The sequence below is a fragment of the Leishmania braziliensis genome, chromosome 36, assembly GCF_000002845.2.
Source record: "Leishmania braziliensis MHOM/BR/75/M2904 complete genome, chromosome 36".
In the NCBI taxonomy this organism is placed as follows: domain Eukaryota; phylum Euglenozoa; class Kinetoplastea; order Trypanosomatida; family Trypanosomatidae; genus Leishmania; species Leishmania braziliensis.
The window spans coordinates 835,949-849,584 of NC_009327.2; the positions used below are offsets into that span (position 1 = coordinate 835,949).

General features: G+C 55.4%; 3 protein-coding genes across 3 annotated transcripts; all 3 read left to right on the top strand.

Moving 5' to 3' along the window:
* Window positions 1-1,918: 1,918 nt before the first annotated feature.
* Window positions 1,919-3,265, top strand: LBRM_35_2270 (putative dolichyl-P-Man:GDP-Man5GlcNAc2-PP-dolichyl alpha-1,3-mannosyltransferase; the record flags this gene model as incomplete). The annotated part of the gene is made up of 1 exon (XM_001568797.1): window positions 1,919-3,265. One exon carries the CDS (start codon window positions 1,919-1,921, stop codon window positions 3,263-3,265), a length of 1,347 nt encoding a protein of 448 aa, XP_001568847.1.
* A 3,901-nt stretch (window positions 3,266-7,166) lies between these two features.
* LBRM_35_2280 (putative serine/threonine protein phosphatase) lies at window positions 7,167-9,821 on the top strand (the record flags this gene model as incomplete). The annotated part of the gene is made up of 1 exon (XM_001568798.1): window positions 7,167-9,821. One exon carries the CDS (start codon window positions 7,167-7,169, stop codon window positions 9,819-9,821), a length of 2,655 nt encoding a protein of 884 aa, XP_001568848.1.
* Window positions 9,822-10,722: 901 nt separating this feature from the next.
* LBRM_35_2290 (conserved hypothetical protein) lies at window positions 10,723-12,240 on the top strand (the record flags this gene model as incomplete). The annotated part of the gene is made up of 1 exon (XM_001568799.1): window positions 10,723-12,240. The coding sequence occupies one exon, from the start codon at window positions 10,723-10,725 to the stop codon at window positions 12,238-12,240; it is 1,518 nt and encodes a 505-aa protein (XP_001568849.1).
* Window positions 12,241-13,636: the final 1,396 nt, after the last annotated feature.

The following is a 13,636-nucleotide window of genomic DNA, read 5'->3' on the forward strand; positions in this document are numbered from 1 at the left end:
GTAGCGCATCCCTCGTGCCTTGTCGTTGAGAGGATCAACGTGGTGAGGTGTGCTCTTGGGTGCGTGTAAAGCACCACTGGTCGAGGTTCGAGGTTGTTACTTAAAAGAAGAAGAAAAAAACGCGGTAAAAGAATTTTTAAATAAGGATCGGACTAGGCGGATCAGGGGTATGATTCACGCGCTCATGAAGCAGAATCGTGCATCAGAGACGAAGGCAGCGCTGGGATTGTGTGCGGGGCTATGTGGGCACAAATGCACGGGACTGGAACCTTCTCTCCTCCGCTCCCCTCCCTTTATGTCGTTGTGCAATATAATCAATGTGTGGTGAAGTGGTAAAGTCCTGTCGCCCTCCAAAGCACCATCGACCCCCCCTCCCCCTTGCATTTTTTTTACCTGTCTCTCTCTCTCTCTCTGCAGTGGTGGCCACCATTCCTCGTCTTCTTCCGCTGTTTCCTTTTCATCTGATAAGCCGAAGAAGACGGAACGGCGCTATCTGTGCGAGTTGTTACCTCCTCTTTTCAGTCGCGCTGAGCTTTACAGATGAAACTGTGAAGAGAGCAAACACGCTTGTCTTGTTGCTCCCTTTCCTCGAAGAGAAGGCACATTTAAACTTTGGAGAGTATACAGTACGCTCGAGACAGCCGCATATGTCCATAACTTCTTCGCCTCTTGGGGTCCAATACTGTACGCTACTTTCCCATCGCTTCATCCAGCGTCGTTTCATTCTCGTTTACAGTGCAGCCTGCATCTTCCTCTGAGCTGCGTTCTAGTCAACGTGTTGCCATGCGACTTCCCCTGTTCCGAGCTTGTTAGGAAGCGAGCGTACCAACAACTCACTTTGCCCGGTGGTTTTGAGAGGATCACTCCCCTCACGAGGACAGCGTGACACGGGCCCTCCGCCACTAAGTACGGGCACACTTGCGACAGCGCAAGAAGGCTTCACGGCATGTCTTGCGAGCAGCGTGATCTCTGTGTGTGTTCTCTCCCACAAAAGCCATGTTGAAGTTCAGCTCGATCAGAACCCCGGCGATGTTACTCCCGTCGCCGCTATTGGAGCGAGGTCTGGTCCTGGCCAAAACGACTGCTTGACGGAAAAATGAGACCTACAGGCGTGGCAAAGACGCGGCGAAATTTGTTCTTCCCAAGTTACGGAGGAATGCTGACGAAGCGTTCGCGACTAGCAGAGACTGCCAGTGATCCACACGCTCTCCCCTCCAGTCGCGCGACACTGTTGACAACGCTGCCTTTTTTACCTTTTTCTTCGGCATTTCTCTCTTATGGCGCTACTGGCGCCGTTCTGCTGTCTCCTGCGCTCTCTCATTTCTGTGCTCTCCTCAGTCTCCGTGAGCTTCCTGCATATGCTCTTTAAGCTGTTGGCCTAACGCGTACTAGAGTGATGATCCCTCTCCCTTTCGCTTTCACGTTGAGCGGCTCGTTTTCTCTTCACATATCAAGCATTTCTGGTCACATTCTCTGCTCAGCCCTCTCAACCTCCACCCTTTACTCACCTACACCACCTCTCTTTCTCTATCTTTCCGGGATTCCACAACACAACTCTTCAACGATGCAACGTACTTCCCATCCCGCACGAGCACCAAGTCTATCTCAAGGCAAGCAACCCAGGTCAGCAAGATTAGCGGCAGCAGAACGTGACGGCGACCTGTATGATGGGTGACTCTCTGACTGAGTTACTGTCTGTGTGTGTATCTATGTAAGTACTTGAGGACGTCCTTCCTCCTTGAAGCATTTTATTCTACTTACTGTTTTTTTTTTTTGCTTTCCACTGGCACTTGGCTTATTCCACATTTTTGGGGGGATGCGCGCCCCCTCCTTCGCATATAGCGCATCTGTTAGCAAACGACTTTTCACCTAGACACACACACACACAACTCACCTGCAGCTTTTTTTGGCACGAGAGATGAAGTTCATGAACGTGGCGCTGGCCGCAGAGACGGTAGTCATCATCATCGTCATCCTCGTGGTGCCCTACACGGAGATCGACTGGCGCGCGTACATGGAAGAGGTGGAGGGGTTCCTTAATGGTGAATTGGACTACCGCAACCTGAAGGGCGGCACTGGGCCGCTGGTCTACCCGGGCGGCTTCATTTGGGTGCACGCGGTCCTCTACTATTTAACCAAAAAGGGTGAAGCCATCGAGTTGGCTCAGTTGATCTACGCTAGCGTCTACCTCGTGACACTGGCAATGGTTTTGCGCCTCTACAGCCATTCTGGGCACACGTGGAGGGTCATTATACCACTCTTCATCTCGAAGCGCATTCGCAGCCTCTATGTGCTGCGGCTGTTCAACGACTGCTGGGCCATGCTGTTCTTGTTCGCTGCCGTCACCTTCATCGCTGGCCGCCCCAGCGGCGCTGGCAAGCGCTCGCGCCAGTGGCTCATTGGATCCATCTGCTTTACCATCGCCGTGTCAATCAAGATGAACGTGCTCCTCTTCGCGCCAGGCATGCTTTACGTAATGCTCCGCACGCTCCCCCTCAGGCGAGTTGCGTGGTACCTTTTTATCTGCGCGGTGTGGCAAGTAGTCGCAGGCATACCTTTTGTCGCCCACAACTATAAGGCGTACCTATCGAAGAGCTTCGAGCTTGATCGCGTCTTCATGCACCGGTGGTCGCTAAACTACCAATTCCTTGATGCCGAGCTTTTTACAAAGCCTGGATTTGGTCAGGCGCTGCTCGCGATGACGGCTGCGACGTGGGTTCTGCTGTGGCGCATGCGCTGGGCCCCACGCACGTACTTGACGGATGCAGAGGCACGTGTGTTGCATCCAGCAATCGCCGATACTCGTCGGCAGAACACCTCCTCACTCCTCCACGCTGTTGAAGACGAAGAGATGATGGACGACGCGGCGCAAGAGCAGGCGGTGTACGCGTCCACACTACTCACCTTTTTTGAGGCGAACCTCGTCGGCGTTATATTTGCCCGCACCATCCACTACCAGTTCTACACGTGGTTCTTCTACACTGTCCCCTTTGTCCTCGCCTACACGACATACCCATGGCCGCTGCGGATCGTGAGTTGTGCCCTCATCTCTCAGGGGTTCGAGTCCTTCCCACCGACGCCGAGAACGTCGGTGATGTTACAGAGTGGCTTTGCCTTAACTCTGTTTGCGTTTATCTTTTGGGGTCGTGACACTCCTCACGCTGCCACACCGAGAGAGGCATATCGGACCAAGAGGCGGGGAGCCGAAGCTGCAGCAAACACCGGTGGCGGGCGGTCACGCACCAGGCAAAAAGAGACAGCGTGAAGAGGAGGGACGTCACATCGGAAGCCGCCGCCCACCCCATTGAGTCGACCCTGGCAACCGATGCCGTTGCCTCTGCGAAACGCTCATCGCGAAGTAGATTGACCTCACCTCTTGTATCGCAGGCTACCCCAAAGCCGCTTCACGAGCAGACAGCGAGCAAATGCATACCTGCCCACAAGAAGGTCAAGTGGTGATCACCATACGCCATCAGACCAGTTCTCTGCGCGACGTTCGAGTCACTTCCTCTTCCTCCACCTGAAGCGTTGGCTTCGAGTAGACGTTTGCTGCAGTGGGTTTTTGGTCATCATCTCGCTGTGCTGTTTTTCTGCCGTCAGCGCTCTCTCCCTCACACACGTTTACCACTCAGGGCGCAGTAAAATCTGAGTACGCGCTCGAACGTCTCATGGAGAGATGCCTGTGTGTGCGGCGCCAGTGCGTGATCATGCGTCCATCAATCCCCCCTTTCATTTCACACGCAGTGCGGCTCCTCACCTCACTTGTTACCTGTGGCTTCTCTCTGATGGAGAGGAACTACAACAGATGCTGGAGAGTATCGCATTCTTTAACGTGTCATTGGGCCACGAGCAGGCCACCAAACGTACACGCACACACACCGTCACAGCGCACCTACGCCTCTGTTGCACTGTGGCTGGGCCCTGGCCGCCTGGGACGAGCCGCCCTGCCGACGAATCGGGCCGTGCGCCTTGACGGACTCGTTCCCGTCCTTCCCCATCCCCCTTTCACATACGTGCAGCGTGATTGGCGCCAGACGGACTCGGATGGACTGCACGCCGCGATCCAAGCGGGCCCTCTCCAGGGCTCTGCTCGAGAACGGGGGCAGTGGCGCCTGTCGTGCGGGTAACATGGAAGTAGGCCGGGCACATGCCGGATGAGCTCAAGGAGTAATGTGGTCAGCCTCGGGTCAGGGGCCCTCTAAGAGTCTGTAGCCTGCCTGCGTGCTGTGTTTCACCCCCCGTCGCTCCAAGCCGCAGCATCGCATAATGTGATGTGGCAACTCCTCACATGGGAGTCTGGGGGACTCGATGGTGTCATTCGGGATGGTCTCGTCATGCTTCCGGCATCCGTGCCGCATCGGCGCACCTGTTCGGATGTGGGAGGTGCCGCACATTTCGCGCATGCGCACATTGAAGCTGATCAGTGTGGGTCTCCTCGCGCCTCTTCTGTCCATCACTCTTGCCCCTTCTCACCTGCGGATCGCCTGCCTGGATGCGATACACCATGTCAGCTGTGCTCGACAGCGCGTGTACACAGTGCTCACGTCCTGGAAACGTGGAGTCTGCTTCTTGGCGACGTTGTGGTCGGGGGAAGAGGATTCACTGTCCACGGCTTCCGTTCCTGTCGATCCCACTGGAGGTGTGTCTGGATGGCCTGCCCGCATGTGCCATGACAGGTAGGTTGTTGCCATGCGCCTGTGACAGCACGGGCACACGACTTTCTCCTGAGTCCGCACACCTTTGGCAGACGTGGGTGCGCCGTATGTGTGTTGAATAGTCGACACAAGTTGTAGTGAGCTGGTGCAAACATGAGCATGCTGGCAGGTCTCTCCAGCACAGGGCGAGCCTAAGTCTGTCGGCCGACACCACGAGTGGATACTGCACGGTGAGGTGGGCCGGAGTCATAGGGAATGCTGGAGACAAAAAGGAACGTGATGATTGGGTATACAAGTTGTATGGAGGTACGCGCCTACACGTGCATTATGTACACATCTACGTGTAGTGCCCCTCCACAGTATTAGCTCCAGATCACGCACACTCATCTTCTCCCCTTGAGCTCATATTCTGACAGTCCCTTCTAAGATGCGTTGGAGACGCGTGCCTCCCCCTCCCCCGGACCTCTCACAGGGTGCACGAACCGAACGACTAGAGGGAAGAGAAGTCGTGCGCAAAACTGAACAGAGAAAAAAGAAAAGGATGAAACAGGAGAACGAGTGATCTGTTCCAGCCAATCGCTGGTCATGGTGGCGCAGCGCTCGTACCTTTTGAATATTCGCGCTTACGCAGTGCTTATTTTTTTTTTCCGCCAACATAGAATGCTCACTTTTCCACGGCTGTATTTACTCTAGTTTCCCCCCTCTCCTCGCACCCTCTCCTCGCACCCTCCCTCTTTCCTTTTCTCACTCGCCGTCGCCCACAGCCACTACAAGGAAAGTACCACGAACACTCATCAACAGACATAGTACTCTTTTCCTCTTTTTGCTTTATTTTGCACTCCGTGCACACCGCCATTATCTGCCAGCGACTGTCACCGCGGCTTTATCATTTTGTATCACTCCCCTCGCCTTCTCTCTGGACCTATAGTTTTGACCCTTCCATTCCTCAGTCTTTCCTCGATCTACCAAAGGGTAGTCCTTCGCTATCTTACTCCTTACGCGGCGCCTTCCCTTCCCTGCCGTCCCCACTCAGGCACACCAAGAGGAGCCCTCTCAAATATCTGAACATAGCCAAGGCGCCTCGGCACAGTCTACTGTCTTTTGCTCTCTCCCCTCGACGACTCCAGCTCACGTCATCGAGGCTGCAGGAGCAGACGAGGGCGAGCGAGAAAAGAGGGAGCACACTTCCTTTTCTTTCTCCACCAGACGCCTCTGCTACCACAGAGCATTTCCTCTAGCACCGGCGTCTTGCCTTGTCTGTGTGGCTGCAGTCGCTCTGTTGCAACGAAGTCGTCGTGTTTCCCCCCCCCCCCTCCCCCCTCTCCGTTCTGCTTTCCTTCGTGGTGCATAACTCGCGACTACGCGAAGGGGTAAGTTTTGTGCGCACCCACACATATTTCATGCGCACGTATACGTCTAAGTTCGCTACAATACGTTTCCTGTTTGGTGTGCGTTTTCGTTTTGAATTTTGTTTGCTACCTCTTCGGTCCTTCCTCTTGCGCACCTCCTAGTGATTCCCGCTTCCCCCTCCCCTACATCAACACACCAGCACACCGTATTTCCCCTGCTTGTTTCGTTGCCGTCGCTGTCTTCTTCCGAAGTCCGCTCCTTTCCTTGTTTGGTGCATCGGCCCATACACACATCGACATACACGCGTACTCTTACGAAACACACGCCTGCTGGCATCTCTGTTCTCTTCCCCCCCCCCTCCTTCCCTCCCTACCTCCCTTCGCTGCTGTTTATTGTTTTGCACCCCCTCTTCCGCTCTCTTCACACCACCCTCTCTCTGCAGCTTTCACCTTTTTGCTCTCCGTCCTTCCCACTCACCTGCTCACTCCTGTGGATAGTTGTCCTTCATTCTTTTAGGTGTGTGTCCTTGACTGTGGCTGATCTTGTGCGTTTCGTTCTCCAGAGCTGCCTTCCTTGTTTTCGTGTATGCTCTAGACTGTAGAGGCAATCGAAAAGCTGCTGCAAGCGCAACCTGTGCGCGTCAAGATAACCGAGCTGCTCTCGTTGTGTCATCAAGCTGATTTTCTTCTTTCCCTTTCTTCCTGTTTGTTTTGCTGGTGTGCTTCGTCATCTTGGCTCTTGGATCTGTGGTTTGTCGCGCGCACACGCTTGCGTCCTTTGCGTCCGTGTCACTTAGCCATCATTTTATCGTTTCCTTGTGGTGGTTGTCTCGTCTTGCATGTGACTGCATCGACCTCGTTTCGCTTGTTGGGATTTTCCGTCGTTGTGTCGCACTAGTGCGTGAGGAAGGGAACTCGTCACGTGAGGGTCTTGCCAGCGTCGACGCGTGAAGCGCATCTGCACACGCTCGCACTCCAGCGCAACTTCGCTCATACACAGGGGATCCGATACGCATATTGCGTCCGACCAGAACTCCGGTCGGTTCTTTCATATATATATATTTCTTATCATTTTAAGCGTTTGTGCTTTACACCATCTATTGGGCTCAGTTCCCCTCTCCCTCTGCCTCTGCCTCACTCTTTCAACTGTGGCCGCGCTATCATGCCAAAGTTTTCTCTGTTTGGCAAGAAGGAAAAGAAGACAAAGACTAACGAGGTGGTCAGAGACGAGGGCAGCAGCGTGGCCTCCTCGACGGCGACCAGAGCGGACTCTAACAACTCATGCAAGTCGGCGAAAAAGCACAGAAAAGGGATAACTGCGCTTCACGATGCGGCAAGCGGATCTACGCCTTCAGGTCTAACCGCGTCACCCACCGGCGCCTCTGGTCCTACCGTCGAACCACCACAATCGTTGTCGTCCTCAAGCAGTTGGAAATCCTGCTCTGGAAGTGCTACGCAGCCATTGCCGCCGCCGCCATCGACTCATCTGACCGACTTGTGTGGTCCTCGGCCGAGTGTAGCCCATCTCAAACTCCAGCGCTCCACGCTCGATGATGTCCTCATCTCTACCCAGCGCGGCGTAGATCTGTTTCCGCGCGAGATGTCGGACCTAACAATCCCGCAGCTGACCGAAGTGTTTCAGGTCTTTCAGACCTTCCTCGATAGATGCGCGAGCACGGTGGTGAGGCAGCAGTCTGTGTTACAGCTGCATGCAATTCTCCCCGAGATCGCCGCTGTCGACACCACGATGACTACTGAGTCGATTAAGGCGCAAGGCTTTCACCCGACCTTCGCAATTGAACCTATGCTGAACCACCTGCTAGAGCAGCCGGCGCCTCTGCGCGCGCGCCTCTGTCTCGCCATCTACCGCTTCTGCCGAGAGCTAAACGAGGAGCTGGAAGATGACCTGCTCTCTAAGGAAACGGGGTTCTTCGGCAGCCTGCAATCCATGAACCCGAACCTGCACCCCACCGCTGGCAGTGACTACGGAAACTCTGAAGATCTATGCCACACCTCTTCCTGTTCTGGTGATTTCGTGGCGAGCCAGACTGCGAAGATGGAGCGCTGTCCCAACATTGATCTCCCGAAGATCTACAACCTTCTCCTACACAAGGATGGTTACCTACCGAGCGCCGAAGAGCTCAACGAAATCTTTCTGCGAGCGCAAGAGTTGCTGCGAGCCGAACCAAATGTGTTGATGGTAGCGATGCCGGCCGTCCTCGTCGGGGACTTGCATGGACAGATACGCGATTTGCTGCAAAATGTTCTGGCTCTCGGGGGCCCACTCGTCTCGAGTGAGGCTCTGGCACTGGCGTCCCCTAAATCCTCTGTGACCAAGTCGAAGACGACGACCTCCCCGAAGAGTGGCAGTGGTGGTGCAGCGAAGACCTTCAGTAGGGCCCCGAAAAGTAATGAGAGCCACCCTGCGCAGCCGCAGAACTACGTGTTCTTAGGTGACTATGTTGACCGTGGGCCGAACAGCTTGTGTGTGATTGCGCTGCTCTTCACCGCCAAGCTCTTGTCGCCGAACACCGTATTCATGCTGCGCGGCAACCACGAGTGCTCGAACACAAATCGCCTCTACGGCTTCCTCGACGAATGTCACCGCCTCTACCCCATTGTGAACAACAAGGTCACCACGCTTCGCATGGACGCTACACAGTCGCCGTCCCCAGGGGGCGCCGACGGTGCGACAGCACATCGAGGCGGCAACGGCAGTAACGACCCCTCGAACACGATGAATGTAAGCAGCAGCGTCGAGCCAACCGCTGCCGTGCCGAACATGCGCGCCTTCTCCGCCGGCAGTTCGTGCCCTGATGACATGGGGTGGGACATGAAGGATCACCCGTTGTGGCTTGTCGCGAATGACGCGCTTCGTTCACTTCCTCTCTGCGCCGCGCTTTGCGAGGAGGTGGAGGTGGACGACCAGGCGCCTCTGCCACCCACCACTGCCACCACCGAGTCGAGCGTCAAACACTCGATTGCGGTTGACAGCCCCGAGAACCCTGGAACAACTTCGAGCGCGAAAGAGCTAACCGCAACGAAGGCCTCAAAAAGTAGTGGCAGCAGCAGTGCAAACACCAGTTTCGTGGAGTCCTTAAAGTCGAAGAAGGTCGAAGCGGGTAAGTCGACTGCCGTCGCAGGCGGCAATGCACGCGCCACTAAGGACAAGGCAACCAATGCTTCCAGCGAATCGTTGTCATCGTTCCCGAAACGCGCCAGCACGTCCTTCACGAAACCGAAGAAGACACGGCAGGTCGTGCGCATATGCGCAATGCATGGTGGTCTGTCTCCCTTCATTGACGATAGCTTCGACGGCATCATTGCCATTAACCGATTCTGCAACATCGAGCATGGTGCGCTGGTCGACCTCACGTGGTCGGATCCATTATCTAGTGAAACAACCCGTGGTGCGACGACGGTGACCTTCGATTCTAACTCGAGCCAGGTACCTTTGAGCAAGTTTCAGTCTACCTGCACCTTCAATGGAACCCCCGTTGGTTTCACCGGCAATCCGCGTGGCACAGGGCACATCTTCGGCGAGGATGTCACGATAAACTTCATCAACACAAACCACCTGTACTTCATTGTGCGCGCACACCAGTGCGTGCAGGAAGGCTTTCAGTGGACGCATAAGGGCCGCCTGCTGACGGTCTTCTCGGCCCCCAACTACTGCGGTATGCGCAACAAAGGTGCCATCCTCCTACTAGACAAGAATGGCGCCCCTACACTGAAACAGTACGAATGCGAGAAGATCGAAGAGAGTCCGCACATGACTACCGCCGACGCACCGCAGCCGCCGAAGCTGTTCTTGTAGGAGGGCGCACTCCGTGTCCCTTACCGGTGTTGCGGTGCCATGTGGGGACAATGTGGTTCGGCTGTTCTTTCTTTTACCCCTGTTCTGGCGAATACTAGTTGACTAGGCGTGGTCCTTTCACTCGTCTCGCTGCTGTCCTTTGCATGTATGCATGCGCGCAGTTGTACGACTGTTTGGTAGACGACTGCTTGTTCGTGCCTTTCTGGGCTTTCTCGGATGCTATCCCCCGGTGATGCTTCATCTCTCTCCCATGTACCCAACGAGAGATCTTAGTGATCATATTCACTTTTTCTTTTTCCTTTTGCTGTTGCCTCCTCCCCCTCTTTCCCTTTCTCTTCCCGTTTTCTCGCCTGACGGAGAAGATGTGAGGGAGCGGGGGAGGGGTGAAGATCGTTCGGTTGCGTGAGCTCGTCTTGTTTCTGCCAGGGTTGTAGTGCTCTTATATATGCTTTCTTCGTCCGCATACGCGTACGTGGGCCCACCGCTGGCCTTGATCATGCCGCATGTATGAGCACGTAAAGGCGAAGGCACACACACACACACACACACACACGTGTCGGCATGGATGGGGCTCCCATGGATTCACAGGCAGAGGCCTCTCCCTTGTTGATGGTGGTGCGGTGAATATGGACGTGCGTGTGCCTGTCGTCTGCTTGTTTTCGTCACTGCCTCTTTACTCTTTCGTATCTTCTTCTGCCTTGCATCGCACCTCACTTTGGTTTGTTTTCTCTGTTGGCACAACCCATACACGCATACTCACGAGCACCTAGGCCGGCATGCTGTAGCGCTTCACCCTGTTCTTCATTTTTTCGTTTTCTTGGCACCTCCCCGTCTCCCGCACGCTGACACAAGCCGTGACAATGCAAAGTCCGGCGCCCTTGAGAGTTTTCAGTTTTCAAGGATGCCCGGCACACAATCGGCCGCTCCGTTCACGTCGGCGTCGACGTCGTCACTGTGGCTGCCGACGGCGCCTCAGCAGCTGGTTGAGCGCGGGCCGCATGATACACTTGTTCGGCATTCCCCTTACGGTCCTTCACGGAACACCACCTACGGGTGGGGCAATCTGTTCCAGCCCCCCATGACCGCCACCATTCCTGACCACCCGCGCATTCACATTGGAATCAGCTCGCTGAACGGTGTGCCAACTGTCAGTCAATCAGACAGGTCGATGCGCAGCCTGCTGGTTCAGTACCGTAGGAAGTTCAACTGCTTGGAGCACTGCTACCCATACCATAGAGTAGGAGACGCGGAGACATGGAAGACGTGGGCAGACATGGTGAAGGACAGCAATCTTGCCCACAGTGGCCGCATCAAGGCAAGCGAAACGGGGCATTGGAACCTCCGCCACACTTCAGTTGAAGGCGCCGTTACTGCCGGCATCGCCGCTGCAGAAGCGCCGCCGTTGCGCTCTTTCCGCGTCAATCCAAGCCGCTTCTCGTACACCATCAAGGCGAACAACCTCCTTACTCACGTCAAGCAACTGCAGATGGATGACGCAGAGGTGCTGAGTCATGTGCAGGTATTTTTCCGAGAGTTATGTCCGCTGCTGGAGCCGTTTTTAGGCCCTGTCCTGCTGCAGCTACCGCCGTCCTTTGGGTACTCCGTGTCTAACATGCAGCGATTCACTAGGCTGCATCAGCTGCTCTCTCAAGAAGAGGTTCTGTTGCAAGAGACAACGCTGCGGCCGTCCAAGGATGCGTCGTCTTCAGACACCTCCTCGACGCCAGCACCTTCCACATGTACGCTGCGGAGGCAGCGACGCCTCCGCGTCGCTGTGGAGTTCCGAAACCGCTCGTGGTACCGCGAGGAGACGTTCGCCCTTCTGCGCTCCTTTCGCTGGGCACTTGTGGTGGCGCATCACCACGACGACCCGACGTACTCGCATGTAGTGGATACCGGTGCGGGATTTCTCTACGTCCGCCTACATGGGCCGCTGGGGCGCAACGTGGGCGACTACGGTCCTTTGGCGATGCGAATGTGGGCAGAGAAGATGCTGCAGTACCTTCATCCAGCAGGGTTCCCTGCTGGCGGTGGCACGACGAGTGCAACACCAGACGAAACGGCGCGTGAAGTGTTTGTGTTCCTGAACAACAGCGACTCCAATGTAGGCGGCACGACAAGTTCTGTTGTGGATGCAACATGTCTTGCTGAGCAGATGCGACGTCTGCTTCAGTGCGCATCCTCGTCAACACCTCCCGTCAAAACTGTGGCTGCTCCACCAGCCTCGCGTGTGGGTGCCAGGCAGCCACCAGTCATGGTGTGCGTCGAGGCGGGAGCTTCGTTTACGGAGACAAAAGACAACCACCGCACCTCGCTCACTCAAGACGTGCAGAGCGAGGCGGACACTTCACCATCTAAGCGACAACGCACTGAGCCGCGAAGCAGCGGTGCGTGCGACGACGCGATTGTGATCGATTAGCACTGCCGTGAAAAAAGCCAAGTGAGGCTCGTCACTGCACTGCTGCAGCACTGGTAGTGAGAGTAGAGTTCAAAACTTTCCCCAACACCCACCATAACAGCTCTGCCTCCTGGCCCATTTCTCTTGGTATCGTTCTCGATCGTGTACGTGTGCGTCCCCTTTTTTTGTTTCCCGCTTCACTGTTGCGATTCAACAGACGCACAGTGCGACATCCACGCACGCTCACACCCGGCGAACAAACATGCAAGGCAGTGAGGCGTTATGGAAGTGCAGCGCGGTGGGGTGGGGTCGAAGTGCGACGCACTCGGCAAAATTTGAGTGGAAAGCAAAAACGAAAGAGGCGACAAGGTTGAGATCAGAGCTTCAACTTGCCTCGCCTTCTTTCTCTCAATCTCTTTTCTCGACATCGCGCCGTGGGTCTCAGTACGGAGAGTACGCATATTTGTGTGCCCTCACGAGAGAATCGTTTGCTTGTTTTGCTTTCACGACCCGGGGAAGCAGAAGATGCACCCCTCTCTCTCTCGCTGGCCCCTCATGGCTACGCTGCATGACGCTCTCCTCTCCCCTTCCCGCCTCCCCAACAGCACTTACGTTTTCTGCCCTTTCGTGTCTTTCCTTTGCCAACTTCTCTCTTGTGTCGGTGTCGGTGTGACTACGCACGCGTCACGGCGTTAGCAGACCGCTTTCTCGGCTCTCTATGCATGTGCGGCTTTTGACGGCAACTCAAATACAGCGTCGAAGCGAGGGAAAACAGACGACGGTCGTAGCCCATTTGCTTCACAACACCCACCACACGAGAGCATCAAGCACTCCTGGTACGCCAAGTTTGCGTTCACAAGGCATACACACACACACACACACACAGCTGTCCATCCCCCCTCTCGCGCCCCAACTTTTCCTTTGTACTTTTTGTGTGGTCCGCGTCGCGCGCCCCCACTTCCACCGTTTTTGCATCTTCGTTCAACGGCACTTTTCTGTCAGGACAAGTAAGCAGGAAACCTCGATTTTTCGGTTTTTTTTTCGCTCCTCTTGCTTTGTATATTCATGACTACAGTCGGCTCAACCCTTCTCCGATTTTTCCCTTCCCCCCTCCCCCCCCCTCTCTTCTTCTTTCGGCATTGAGCTTGTCTGGCTGTGTGTCTACGCTTTCCCACGCGCGCAGGAGGGGGCGATACGCAACTTGTCATGTGCGAGCAAGGACTCTTTTTCGTTTCATTGTTGCTCCCCGTATCGAAGACGCTTTGCGTTGCGCTGCTCGCCACATTTGGCCCCTATCTGACTCGTGGGATCATACACAGACACATCCACTGACTGCATTCAGCGGTGCAGCTCATGAAGGCTCGTTTTGTTTCCCCCACTGGCAACTCCCCGTTCTCTCTCCTACGCAGCCTTTTTC